General features: G+C 30.9%; 2 protein-coding genes and 1 long non-coding RNA gene across 14 annotated transcripts in view; all 3 read right to left on the minus strand.

Annotated features, from left to right (window-relative positions):
• Window positions 1-615: 615 nt before the first annotated feature.
• LOC111637885 (zinc finger protein 883-like) lies at window positions 616-3,716 on the minus strand. Its single transcript, XM_023383491.1, has one exon. It carries the CDS (start codon window positions 3,436-3,438, stop codon window positions 1,363-1,365), a length of 2,076 nt encoding a protein of 691 aa, XP_023239259.1. The 5' UTR covers window positions 3,439-3,716; the 3' UTR covers window positions 616-1,362.
• Window positions 3,717-4,624: 908 nt separating this feature from the next.
• On the minus strand, window positions 4,625-6,056 carry LOC111637895. Its single transcript, XR_002758756.1, has 2 exons — window positions 5,898-6,056; window positions 4,625-4,782 (listed from the first exon to the last, which is right to left on the minus strand). It is a non-coding gene; the product is annotated as an uncharacterized LOC111637895 (long non-coding RNA).
• A 3,319-nt stretch (window positions 6,057-9,375) lies between these two features.
• Window positions 9,376-13,719, minus strand: part of LOC111637882 (THAP domain-containing protein 5-like) — an 87,710-nt gene continuing 83,366 nt past the window's right edge. For 4 of the 12 annotated variants that reach the window (XM_023383479.1, XM_023383478.1, XM_023383477.1 and 1 more), the window contains 2 exons: window positions 11,056-11,193; window positions 9,376-9,940 (listed from right to left, as the gene is read on the minus strand). In XM_023383479.1, the coding sequence (XP_023239247.1) occupies window positions 9,725-9,940; window positions 11,056-11,193 (354 nt within the window). In that variant the 3' untranslated portion in view covers window positions 9,376-9,724. The remainder of the gene's footprint in view (window positions 9,941-11,055; window positions 11,194-13,719) is intronic. The other 8 variants (XM_023383483.1, XM_023383484.1, XM_023383487.1 and 5 more) reach the window with 4 other exon arrangements.

A 13,719-nucleotide genomic window follows, 5' to 3' on the forward strand; every position in this document is an offset into this window, starting at 1 on the left:
AGAAAGCACGATTCAAAACTTTCAGAATTTTCCTTTCAAGATGAAGCAGAGCCCATCTCTCTGTATCAAGATTCTGACCACTACACCTTCCAGTGTATCTCCATTTTCATTTTTGTTTACTGCAGTTAGGCACTGTGTAAAGTTTGAATGTAAAAGGTGATCAAAGTCTCAATCCACTTTTGTGAAAATGGTAACAAAATTATTTGTTTTCAAGTCATGTGAAGCATGCTGACCGAAGAAAATGGAATTGCTGTGGTTTGCTTGTGTTTGAATAGATTAATTAACATACACAGAAGTACCATCAAATCCTTCTGTTTGATAGCCTTCAGGAGATCTTGACACACTGCTTGGCCGGTGGATAGCACCGGCCAAGCATTCAAAAGCTATCAAACAGGAGGATTTGATGGTACTTCTGTGTATGTTAATCTACTGAAACGCAAGCAAACCACAGCAATTATGTTTTCTTCAGTCGGCATGTTGTAAACAATTTTGTTACCATTTTCACAAAAATAGGTCGAGACTTTATAATCACATTGTGTTAAATTGTCTTCAGATAATAATTAACATAATTACAGTAATTTAAAATTGTAGCATTCTTTTTGAAAGACTCTTATGTAAAGATCAGGTAAACCAAATTTTATTACTAAAATCAACATTGTTTTGAAAAAATACTATAGACAATCTCAGGGTCCTACTGAAACGATCAGTGGATTTAGTACATTGAATCAGTTTCTGATTCACTTGTTTGAAAAGATCATTCAAAAAAATATAGTGACAAGATGTACAAAGATAATTTGAAAGTCCACTGTTACAGTTTGGGGACAAAGAGTTCTGTAATATTTCAAACTAACATTCACCACCGGTTGCGTCTCCAAAAGAATTGTAAAGTACCCCTATTCCATGCTGCACAGGGAGAATAAACATTTAGCAGTCCAAATGCAAAATAATCTGGCATGGTGACACTTCAGGACATGCAAAAGACATTGACACTTTTATAAAATGGTGGAGTTTTGGTACTAAAATTAAAAATGCAATAGTGGTGTGAGTTTTGGTATATTTAAAAAAAAAGTCTTTTGTATGTCCCCACAATGTTGCCTGCTAAAATCCATTACCTATAATTCATAATCCCAAATAAAAAATGCTGCACATGGCATCTGAAAACAAAAGGGCACTAATATAGGAATTATCACATATACATCTGAAGTTATTAAAGTTCAAAATAGCACAGACTTTATAATCATGCAGTATCGTTTTAAAAATTTAGCATGTATCCCTTTTTATATTTCATCTTTTTATTCTTCAACAAAATAATAAATCAGATTTGATTGCAAGAGTTTTTTGGATCTTGAACCTTCAGAAGTTTCATCCTATATGAAAACTCTGATGATCTATAAGACTTGACATGGATTTAAAAGTTTTCCTGCAGAGCATACAGTGAAAGAGATTCTCTCTTAAATGATACCGCATGTGCCTTACTAAATGCATTTTGAATTTAAAACTTTTATCACAATGCTCGCATTGGTGGAGTTTCACTTCGGCACGGCCTTTCTTACGCTTCTTCGAATTTATTTTCTGTACAATTTTCTCGGTTGGGGACATTGGCTTTCCGTAATGGGATCTTTCGTGATCGAGCATTAGCATTACTTCTTCGAAACTTTTCTTACAGTAACTACATTGGAACATGGGAGTTTCAATTTGCATCTTCAAATCGTCACTTTCAGTCTTCGGATCATCGCCGTCTTCAGAGAAGCTGTCTTTAGAAATTTCCTGGTAAATCTCATCCTGTAGGTTTTCTTCTATATCATCTTTCAAATTTTCCTCATAAATCTCCTCTTCTAAAGGTTCTTCCACAGAATGACTTTGTACATGCTGCTTCAGGTCTTCCAGATTTTGAAAATTCATGTTGCATATAGTGCAGTGAAAGCATTTATCTTTCATGTGACACTTTTTATGACTGTTTAAATTTGGAATGCACTTGAAATGCTTACCACAATATTCACATTCATAAGGCTTCTCGTCAGAATGATAGTGACGGTGTCGTACTAAATTGCATTTCTTTCTGAACGTCCTGTGGCACAATTCACATTGATAAGGGTTCTTGCTAGAATGGCACCTTCTATGCTCTTTTAAATGAGACGATTTCTTAAATCTTTTTTCACAGATCTCGCACTTATAGCGTCTGTTTTCGTAATGGCACTTTTCGTGGTCAGAAAACTCTGTTTTATCTTTCCCACACACCTTACAAAGACGAGATTTTTCATTAGAATGGCTCTTCTGGTGTCGTATTAAATGCAATTTTTGTTTGAATCTCTTCTTACAGAGTTCACACTGAAAAGGCCTCTCGTTCGAATGAGCAATTTGATGCGTTACTAAATTTGACCCACTGCTGAACTTTTTGTTACAAAGATTGCATTGAAAAGGTTTGAAAACAGAGTGACTGCTTTTATGTCTCATTAAATGCATCTTACCTTTAAATTTTTTACCACAAAATTCACATTCGAAAGGTCTTTCTAGAGAATGTCTTAGTTTGTGATATGTCAAATTTAATGAACTTTTAAAACTCTGCTGACAAATTTCACATTCGAAGGGTCTTTCTTCAGAATGGCATCTTTTATGACAATTTAAATTAGACAACTGCTTAAATGTCTTCTCACAAATGTCACAATTGTAAAGTTTACCAACAAAATGACTGCGTTTGTGAATTAATAGATGAGATTTCTTCTTAAAACCTTCTTCACAAATTTTGCATTTATATTCTCTTTCTTCTGAATGGCAGTTCGCGTGTTGCATTAAATCTTTTCTTTTTGTAAAACTCTCTTCACAAAACTGACACTTATGCAATTTTTCATTGGAATGATATAGTTTGTGTTGTGATAAATGAGATTTCTGTCTAAAATACCTATTGCAGATTTCGCATTGAAATGAGCTATCTTCCAAATGAGTTTCTTGATGGAAAATTAATTCTGGAGTAAAATTGTTTTCTTCAATATTCAAGTCTTTATTTATTTCTAACTGAGAGTTCAAAGCATTGATATCTTTAATCCACAATCTTTTTAAACATAATTTCAGAAGCTTTTTCCTTAGTATTTGAGCAGAACTATATCTCATTTGTATTGGAAGAGCTCTCGTAGTAAATCTTCTCTTTGCACAGAAGTCGCACCGAACGTGTTTCTGTCCACCGTGGATTTTCATATGAATTCTGAAAGTTTGACGCTGAAAGAATTCCTTTTGGCAGAATTTACACTTAAAATCTTTTTCTTCCTCGTCAATGCACTTGTGTGCGGTTAATTTTGATAGAGAGAAAAATTTTGCATTGCACACACCACAGATGTATATATTTCTATTTTTTGGAGTCTTTGTGCCATTGTAAATCTCATCTTTGTGCTTTCTTAATCCTATAAAATAAAAAAAATTATTCAAACTTTCAATACTAATCATTTAAATATATTACACAGACACCAAATTCAGATGGTAAGTTTTGGTTAAGTCCAAAGTAAAATAAATTTTAAACTTTTCATTTATGTAAAGTGGTATGAAAAAATAATTTCTTTAATGATAAAGGAAATCAAATTCAAAGTAAAATACACTGCTTGCTTGAATAAATTCTGGCTTTTGGTTTCCTTAATCAAGCAGCGCCTTACTTAAATATAACAGAAAAAACTTTAGTTTGGTTTCAAGAATTTGAAAATGTAAAAGCTATAATTTTTGATATTTATTGTTATACATGTTTTTGTTCATATTGTTACACACATACACACACACACACACACACATATATATATATATATATATATGTATGTATGTAATAATGTTTATTTATTATTATTATGGAAATTGGTTATAACCTGGCACTACAGTAATAGTAATAATATATTATTTTTTATATATTTTATGAAAAACTTGGCACCACAATAATTTTTTTTAGATAACATACATTAACCAGTTGTTCTTTTACAAAAATACATTTTACACTTTTGTTTAATACAAAGTGTAAAAAGTGTATAGAGGTTACACTTACATGTTGTGTTACAAACGGTGACTGTTTAGAGTTTGGATAAGCTCACAAGCACTCTTACACTGTGCAATGCAACAACTCTAGAAATTCCACAAATATGGACAACACTATTTAAACATTATAATCTGCATTTCTAGAAGTTCAGCATTGCTTAACACTTATTGTTTGTGAATACTACATCATTCATACTGCTGCGAAAAATAATATTTTCAAACTATATTTCAATCAGGGGTGCACAACCTGCGGCCCGCGGGCCACATACGGCCCCTTATCAATGTTTATGCGGCCCGCGGACGGTACAGGTCAAATCTCTTCTTTTGAAGTTTCTAAGTGTAGAACTATTCCCTTTCACAAAGTCATTAGCACCCAACTGTTTTATAACTTTCCCTGNATTAAATATAAAAAGAGGACCTCTATAAATGCACAGCATTTTCTCAAAATGATGGAATGAAATTAAGAAAGAAGTTAAAGATCATGTTACATATTTGTTATAGCCAAAATTACACTCAATCTTTTGAGAAGAAGTTTAGAAACTTTTAAACAAAACAGATTTAATTCATTATACAAACTTCTGAATTATATTTACCTTTTTCGGTTCCATTTTCTTTGAATACATATTCTAGACTGTCCGACTCTGAAGTAGTGTCATCATTTTCGCAAAACTCCTCATTTTCGTATGACTCAAAACTATTTTCATCAAAAGAAAAATAATTCTGCCAATCAACACTGCTGCTGTTGTTATAATTAAGAGCCTTCATATTTTGCGACTGTAAATAAAATTTTTTTTAAATATTTACAATTTTTATAATAAGAATCTACGTATTTATTTTTCGTAGCACTTAATATAAGAGTAAGAGAATGATTTTCAGTATGATATAATGTACAAAATCTTATATAGCAATATTAATAAGGTTATAAATAATTTAGCATGGAATAAAAATTAAATATATATTTGTATATATACTTTTCAAGCAACTAATGTTCTAACTATACACTGTGTTGTAATAATAAATAAATAACCTATTATTAAACATAAATAGAAAATATTTGATGCAACGATCAGCAATTACGGCATTTAATTTTAAGTTTCCAGGCTTTGTTATATATAACAGAGGAAAAGTATGGTGATAAGTCAAAAAAATGACTCCCCAAAAATTTTTCATTTTTGGATTCAGAGAACCTTGAAATGTGGAGAAATGCAACATTTCAGGGTTTTCTCTGTATATATGAATGTTAGTGAAAATGTGGGGACATAATTTTGTTTAACCTCTTTCAAGCTTAATAACTTTTATGGTTTTTATTGAAAATTTCTGAAATTTTGCAGGGAGGTTTTTCTTATTAGTGGGATTAATGCTATTAAATTTTGGTGGTTAAATGTGGAAGGAGGAGATAAAGGGGGTAATGTATTGTATCTCAAGTAGGATTGGAGATAATGAAGATTTAACTTGTTATTAACTTCAGAACCATTCTTAATTCACAATGACAGGCAAAGATCAGAAATAAAATGAATTACAAAAACACCCACAATACTAGACATCTCTGTCAGACCTAAAACAAACTACATTAAATAATGATAATGTTAATCCTCTGTTTTTTCTTTTACATTTTATCTATACAATTGTTCTTATCATTGTCAATGTGCACATTAAAATTTTTATATCTAATTTTGATAATCTACCATTTACTCTAAAGCTGACTTGGAAAATTCATTGTTTTTTTCAAAATTACTAAAGTTTTCTAAACAATTATTAGCAGAATGTTTTAAAATCAAGAAAATTGCAATACTTTTATCTGCCAATATAATTTACAATGCATACCTTGCAAGTAATTAGTAAAATATTCTTCTTAAAAACAGAAAAATATTTAGGAAATTAACACGTACCGTTTGTGAAGTTTTAGCATTAGGCGTATCTGAAAAATCATAGTAAGAAATTCTAGTTTCTCTATGATTTGAATTATTACTTTGAAGATTTCCCACATCATCAGAGAAGTGTAGATATTCTGCACTATAATCTTCATCCTAAAAAAAAAAAAAAATATTAATTAATATCTCTTAAAAATAGCAAAAATTTCAATATGGAAAGAAATATAATTAACAAGGTTCAGTGAACACTGCTTAGGCAATCACCTGCATTCGACAGGCACCTGTCAAAATGGGCAAAAATTTCTGGCACGGAATAGTTTATACATAGAGTCTTCGTATAAGTTACCTGTATTAATTAAACGACCACCTGTGTAACACAACCATGGGCATCGATTTTTGGTCTGAAACAACATACATCATCTGTAATAAGCGACCACTTCTGCAAATATATCTGGTCTAAACTATTGTTCAAACCCATCTCAACAATGTTTTCCCATCCTAATGTAATTAATTACAATTGTTCAAACCCACCTCGAGCACTTCTCCCACCCTTGAAATTAGGTGCAGGTGTTAATGAATTAGTCTAGCAACAAAGGAAATTCATTTCAGTTTGTTCGAAATTGTCCAAAAACGAAAGAAATGCAAAATGCTGTTGTTAGAAGAATGGGTAACTAAAGTTACCAGAGAAAGTGAAAATGGTTTATCACAACAGCAATTAGCCACAAAGTTTAACTGTGGGAAAACGAAATTTATTTTACCGTAGACCTACTTAGGGGTATAAAATATTGTACACGATACAATTAATCGGCTGGTTTCATCGTTTCATAAAATTATTTTATTTTTTTGAAACTCATATACAGTACATATGCAATAAATAGTTTCTGTATCAACCTACTTTATTTCCGTGATATTTTTAGAAAAATAATATCCAAGTAAGTTTTGCACACAAAATATTCAAAAACAATAAACGCATTAACGCAAAAATCAGTTTTACAGGCAGCCTTCCTTTTTTGAAATGTAATAAAATCGTATTATGAGAAAAAATAATAAAATCGTTTTATTATTAATTAATAATTTTTCTTATTATACTTAAGAAAATATTAAATATTAAAAAATACAGTGTTTTTAAAGTTAAAATAAGATTAATTTAATGAAAACTAAAACCAAAGTAATAGAGAGATATGACGCAGTTGTATATCAATGATGTAATACACTGAGGAGCGAATGAAAAGAACAAAGTTGAATTAAGTCAGAAAAAAGAAAATGTGCATTATAATTGAGAAAATGCGAGTATTCTATTAATCTTTAAAATATTGGTATTAAATCTCTTATAAAATCACGATGACTCCTGTAAATTGAGTTATCCGATAATAATAAAATACAATACCAACAGACCTATAGTTCTATCGTTGAAAAATGTGTTTATTTTTGCTCACCTCGAGTTTTGCTTAGTAGAAATGGCTAAAAAGTGCACAAAATACATACAGAAATACGGTATTATAGCACCACTGTATTGGACAACCACCTGTCTAAAAGACCACTTTTTGAATAAACCATGGATGGTGGCCATAGACAGGTTTTACTGTATAAAGTTACTCAAAATTGGAAGTTCTATTTATAAGTAATGAAGTTTTCTATTATTTGTAACCGAACCATCTCCAAAAATCAATGTATGAGTAAATTATCATCATCCATTACATGTTGCTATTCATATACACATTTTACTCATCAATTTTTCTGCAAATAATATGACAAAGTATTCAAAGCAAATATATTATTCCGTATTTTATTTAGTAATAGCTCAGAAAAAGAAAATTAAACAGTTTTGCATTAACCAATATAAGGAATCTCCTTTTGTTTAAAAAAAATCAATCTTTACAGATGAGCAAACAATTTGACAGCTAAACACTGTGAGATCAGCCAGGACGTAAAGTAGGTTACGCCACTTACTAGCACTAGTCGGTAAGACCAGTTCTCTTACTTTTTTATAGGAGGGCTGTTATAAACGATCCTAATCGCGAGATTCGGATCTACGTCAGGATTCCTGTGACACCAGTTAATCAATCTTATAACACGCAGATTAACACACGTGAAGTAATCTTATTACAATTCAAATTAAGAGACATTTTAATTATAAACTAAATAATAATAAATTTAATAAAACATAAGAAAATACAAAGTAATACAAAATATGTATGAACGAGAGTTAGAACTACTACACATAAGATACAAATCGAGAGATATATGTACTTATACCCAATGCGCGATCGANGTCGCACTGTATCGGAAAGACGACGAAGGACCTCCTGGTAGTACTCCTTTGCGATGGTTTGGCTTTGTGGTGCGTACTCACGACACACCACCCCACGAGAGTCGAAAAACCGTCAACATGACCTTTGATATTGATGTGGACCTGCCGCGCTTTTTTTGGCCTCGAGGATCGTCCCCGAAAGCCTGCTGAATCTTGCGAATAGTTTACGCTCGAGTATCGCCAAGGTTTTTGGGAAAATTTGATGTAATATCGCTGCTCACGTTGTTCAGTAATTTTCCAGCTTAGTGGAATCCGACAAGAGAGCACTACATGACCTCACTCATAGGCCAATTGCCAACGACTGACGCTTCCTGCTGGTGGGAAAAAATTCAGGGCTGTGCATGACTGTCCCCTCCACAACTCCACCGAAGGAGGCCTCTCGCGCATCATTGGTTTACGCGGAAAAAAAAAGGTCTGATACTTTTTGAACAGACCTTGTATTTATGAATAGGCCTCAGACTAGATGAACCCAGACAAATTCTGCACAGAGTTCAGAAAAGCCATTAATTTCCTATGAAATCATCTTACTTTCCAAAAAGCAAATAATTTGGCACAAATTTATATTGTGCCACATCAACACAACTTAGATATTATAATTAGTATGTAAACTCTTTTAAGATGTTCTAATTCATAAATAAAACTTTTATTTTAAACTAAATTTTATCTTTCTCAAAGAATGATAAAATTGTATTGCTTTTCTTATTTTCTATTAATATTTTATGCTTTCCTACTAATTATTGTAGTAATTCTTTCTCGAAACTACTGAAATTATGAACTGCATTAACGTCAATCTATGTTTCCATCATTTCCCATAAGCATGTTTGCTTGAAACAAATCAAGACACTGCTTTCAAAACAAGACTTATTTAAAATATATATAAATGGTTTGCTGTATAATAGTTAATATGACGATTTTAGTCTCTGTAATCCAAAAATATTCTTGGTAGACAAATCTCACAGCAATCTGCTGTGAGATTTGTCTACCAAGAATATTTTTGGATTACAGAGACTAAAATCGTCATATTAAGACTTATTTAATCTCAAACACAGCAGTATTTTAAAACATTAAGTCTAGAGTAGCAAAACCCTACAGTCATATTTAGTTAAAAATATGACACAGTTTAAATTTAACTCATATTTAGTTAAAAAAGACACAGTTTAAATTTAACTCTGAGTCAAATTTAAACTGGTTCATCAACTCTGTTTAACTCAGTTTATAGAATACGGCCATAAAACTGATGAAATTTTATTCCTCACACAGAAGTTTATCAAATCGTTAACAGGGAAAAATGCCTAAATAGACATTCTTTTGTTGGAACACGTTTTTAGAGGGTCTTATGATAAACTACCAAAGGTTCAAAAAATATTTTATACAATTAAATATAAAAAGAGGACCTCTATAAATGCACAGCATTTTCTCAAAATGATGGAATGAAATTAAGAAAGAAGTTAAAGATCATGTTACATATTTGTTATAGCCAAAATTACACTCAATCTTTTGAGAAGAAGTTTAGAAACTTTTAAACAAAACAGATTTAATTCATTATACAAACTTCTGAATTATATTTACCTTTTTCGGTTCCATTTTCTTTGAATACATATTCTAGACTGTCCGACTCTGAAGTAGTGTCATCATTTTCGCAAAACTCCTCATTTTCGTATGACTCAAAACTATTTTCATCAAAAGAAAAATAATTCTGCCAATCAACACTGCTGCTGTTGTTATAATTAAGAGCCTTCATATTTTGCGACTGTAAATAAAATTTTTTTTAAATATTTACAATTTTTATAATAAGAATCTACGTATTTATTTTTCGTAGCACTTAATATAAGAGTAAGAGAATGATTTTCAGTATGATATAATGTACAAAATCTTATATAGCAATATTAATAAGGTTATAAATAATTTAGCATGGAATAAAAATTAAATATATATTTGTATATATACTTTTCAAGCAACTAATGTTCTAACTATACACTGTGTTGTAATAATAAATAAATAACCTATTATTAAACATAAATAGAAAATATTTGATGCAACGATCAGCAATTACGGCATTTAATTTTAAGTTTCCAGGCTTTGTTATATATAACAGAGGAAAAGTATGGTGATAAGTCAAAAAAATGACTCCCCAAAAATTTTTCATTTTTGGATTCAGAGAACCTTGAAATGTGGAGAAATGCAACATTTCAGGGTTTTCTCTGTATATATGAATGTTAGTGAAAATGTGGGGACATAATTTTGTTTAACCTCTTTCAAGCTTAATAACTTTTATGGTTTTTATTGAAAATTTCTGAAATTTTGCAGGGAGGTTTTTCTTATTAGTGGGATTAATGCTATTAAATTTTGGTGGTTAAATGTGGAAGGAGGAGATAAAGGGGGTAATGTATTGTATCTCAAGTAGGATTGGAGATAATGAAGATTTAACTTGTTATTAACTTCAGAACCATTCTTAATTCACAATGACAGGCAAAGATCAGAAATAAAATGAATTACAAAAACACCCACAATACTAGACATCTCTGTCAGACCTAAAACAAACTACATTAAATAATGATAATGTTAATCCTCTGTTTTTTCTTTTACATTTTATCTATACAATTGTTCTTATCATTGTCAATGTGCACATTAAAATTTTTATATCTAATTTTGATAATCTACCATTTACTCTAAAGCTGACTTGGAAAATTCATTGTTTTTTTCAAAATTACTAAAGTTTTCTAAACAATTATTAGCAGAATGTTTTAAAATCAAGAAAATTGCAATACTTTTATCTGCCAATATAATTTACAATGCATACCTTGCAAGTAATTAGTAAAATATTCTTCTTAAAAACAGAAAAATATTTAGGAAATTAACACGTACCGTTTGTGAAGTTTTAGCATTAGGCGTATCTGAAAAATCATAGTAAGAAATTCTAGTTTCTCTATGATTTGAATTATTACTTTGAAGATTTCCCACATCATCAGAGAAGTGTAGATATTCTGCACTATAATCTTCATCCTAAAAAAAAAAAAAAAATATTAATTAATATCTCTTAAAAATAGCAAAAATTTCAATATGGAAAGAAATATAATTAACAAGGTTCAGTGAACACTGCTTAGGCAATCACCTGCATTCGACAGGCACCTGTCAAAATGGGCAAAAATTTCTGGCATGGAATAGTTTATACATAGAGTCTTCGTATAAGTTACCTGTATTAATTAAACGACCACCTGTGTAACACAACCATGGGCATCGATTTTTGGTCTGAAACAACATACATCATCTGTAATAAGCGACCACTTCTGCAAATATATCTGGTCTAAACTATTGTTCAAACCCATCTCAACAATGTTTTCCCATCCTAATGTAATTAATTACAATTGTTCAAACCCACCTCGAGCACTTCTCCCACCCTTGAAATTAGGTGCAGGTGTTAATGAATTAGTCTAGCAACAAAGGAAATTCATTTCAGTTTGTTCGAAATTGTCCAAAAACGAAAGAAATGCAAAATGCTGTTGTTAGAAGAATGGGTAACTAAAGTTACCAGAGAAAGTGAAAATGGTTTATCACAACAGCAATTAGCCACAAAGTTTAACTGTGGGAAAACGAAATTTATTTTACCGTAGACCTACTTAGGGGTATAAAATATTGTACACGATACAATTAATCGGCTGGTTTCATCGTTTCATAAAATTATTTTATTTTTTTGAAACTCATATACAGTACATATGCAATAAATAGTTTCTGTATCAACCTACTTTATTTCCGTGATATTTTTAGAAAAATAATATCCAAGTAAGTTTTGCACACAAAATGTTCAAAAACAATAAACGCATTAACGCAAAAATCAGTTTTACAGGCAGCCTTCCTTTTTTGAAATGTAATAAAATCGTATTATGAGAAAAAATAATAAAATCGTTTTATTATTAATTAATAATTTTTCTTATTATACTTAAGAAAATATTAAATATTAAAAAATACAGTGTTTTTAAAGTTAAAATAAGATTAATTTAATGAAAACTAAAACCAAAGTAATAGAGAGATATGACGCAGTTGTATATCAATGATGTAATACACTGAGGAGCGAATGAAAAGAACAAAGTTGAATTAAGTCAGAAAAAAGAAAATGTGCATTATAATTGAGAAAATGCGAGTATTCTATTAATCTTTAAAATATTGGTATTAAATCTCTTATAAAATCACGATGACTCCTGTAAATTGAGTTATCCGATAATAATAAAATACAATACCAACAGACCTATAGTTCTATCGTTGAAAAATGTGTTTATTTTTGCTCACCTCGAGTTTTGCTTAGTAGAAATGGCTAAAAAGTGCACAAAATACATACAGAAATACGGTATTATAGCACCACTGTATTGGACAACCACCTGTCTAAAAGACCACTTTTTGAATAAACCATGGATGGTGGCCATAGACAGGTTTTACTGTATAAAGTTACTCAAAATTGGAAGTTCTATTTATAAGTAATGAAGTTTTCTATTATTTGTAACCGAACCATCTCCAAAAATCAATGTATGAGTAAATTATCATCATCCATTACATGTTGCTATTCATATACACATTTTACTCATCAATTTTTCTGCAAATAATATGACAAAGTATTCAAAGCAAATATATTATTCCGTATTTTATTTAGTAATAGCTCAGAAAAAGAAAATTAAACAGTTTTGCATTAACCAATATAAGGAATCTCCTTTTGTTTAAAAAAAATCAATCTTTACAGATGAGCAAACAATTTGACAGCTAAACACTGTGAGATCAGCCAGGACGTAAAGTAGGTTACGCCACTTACTAGCACTAGTCGGTAAGACCAGTTCTCTTACTTTTTTATAGGAGGGCTGTTATAAACGATCCTAATCGCGAGATTCGGATCTACGTCAGGATTCCTGTGACACCAGTTAATCAATCTTATAACACGCAGATTAACACACGTGAAGTAATCTTATTACAATTCAAATTAAGAGACATTTTAATTATAAACTAAATAATAATAAATTTAATAAAACATAAGAAAATACAAAGTAATACAAAATATGTATGAACGAGAGTTAGAACTACTACACATAAGATACAAATCGAGAGATATATGTACTTATACCCAATGCGCGATCGAGAGAGAGAGCTCACAAAATCGTTAGAAACATACAACCTGTTTTAGTTGTCGTTCGTTTTCTTCTCTGTAGGCAAGGGACACTTTGGAGATAAAGTTCATTTACTTCTTTCCATGGGAGATTAATATGTGCACAAAATCAAAGTATAACTTCCAAGTGCTAACTCGGGAATTATTCTCTATGTGACTCGTCTAAGGGCGTTGGTCATCAGGAGGAAAATGTATGGAGTCCGGACACCTGCAGAACTGTCGGTGAACTCCCCGAATTCTGACAAATTTCCTCTATATCTGCTGATTTTCGACCAATCATCAGACAGAGATTCTTTCATGAGAACGGCTGAAAGGGGAATGAATGAGGGGTAAGCATTTCCCATCTGAGCGGGATTTTAACCAGATAAGGGAAAGTCAGAGGA

The sequence above is a fragment of the Centruroides sculpturatus genome, unplaced genomic scaffold, assembly GCF_000671375.1.
Source record: "Centruroides sculpturatus isolate CEXI.00-Female unplaced genomic scaffold, Cexi_2.0 scaffold1088, whole genome shotgun sequence".
Lineage (NCBI taxonomy): Eukaryota > Metazoa > Arthropoda > Arachnida > Scorpiones > Buthidae > Centruroides > Centruroides sculpturatus.

Coding starts and splice junctions, on each gene's coding strand:
- LOC111637885 (XM_023383491.1), bottom strand. CDS start 3,438: ATGATTAGTATTGAAAGTTTGAATAATTTTTTTTATTTTATAGGATTA.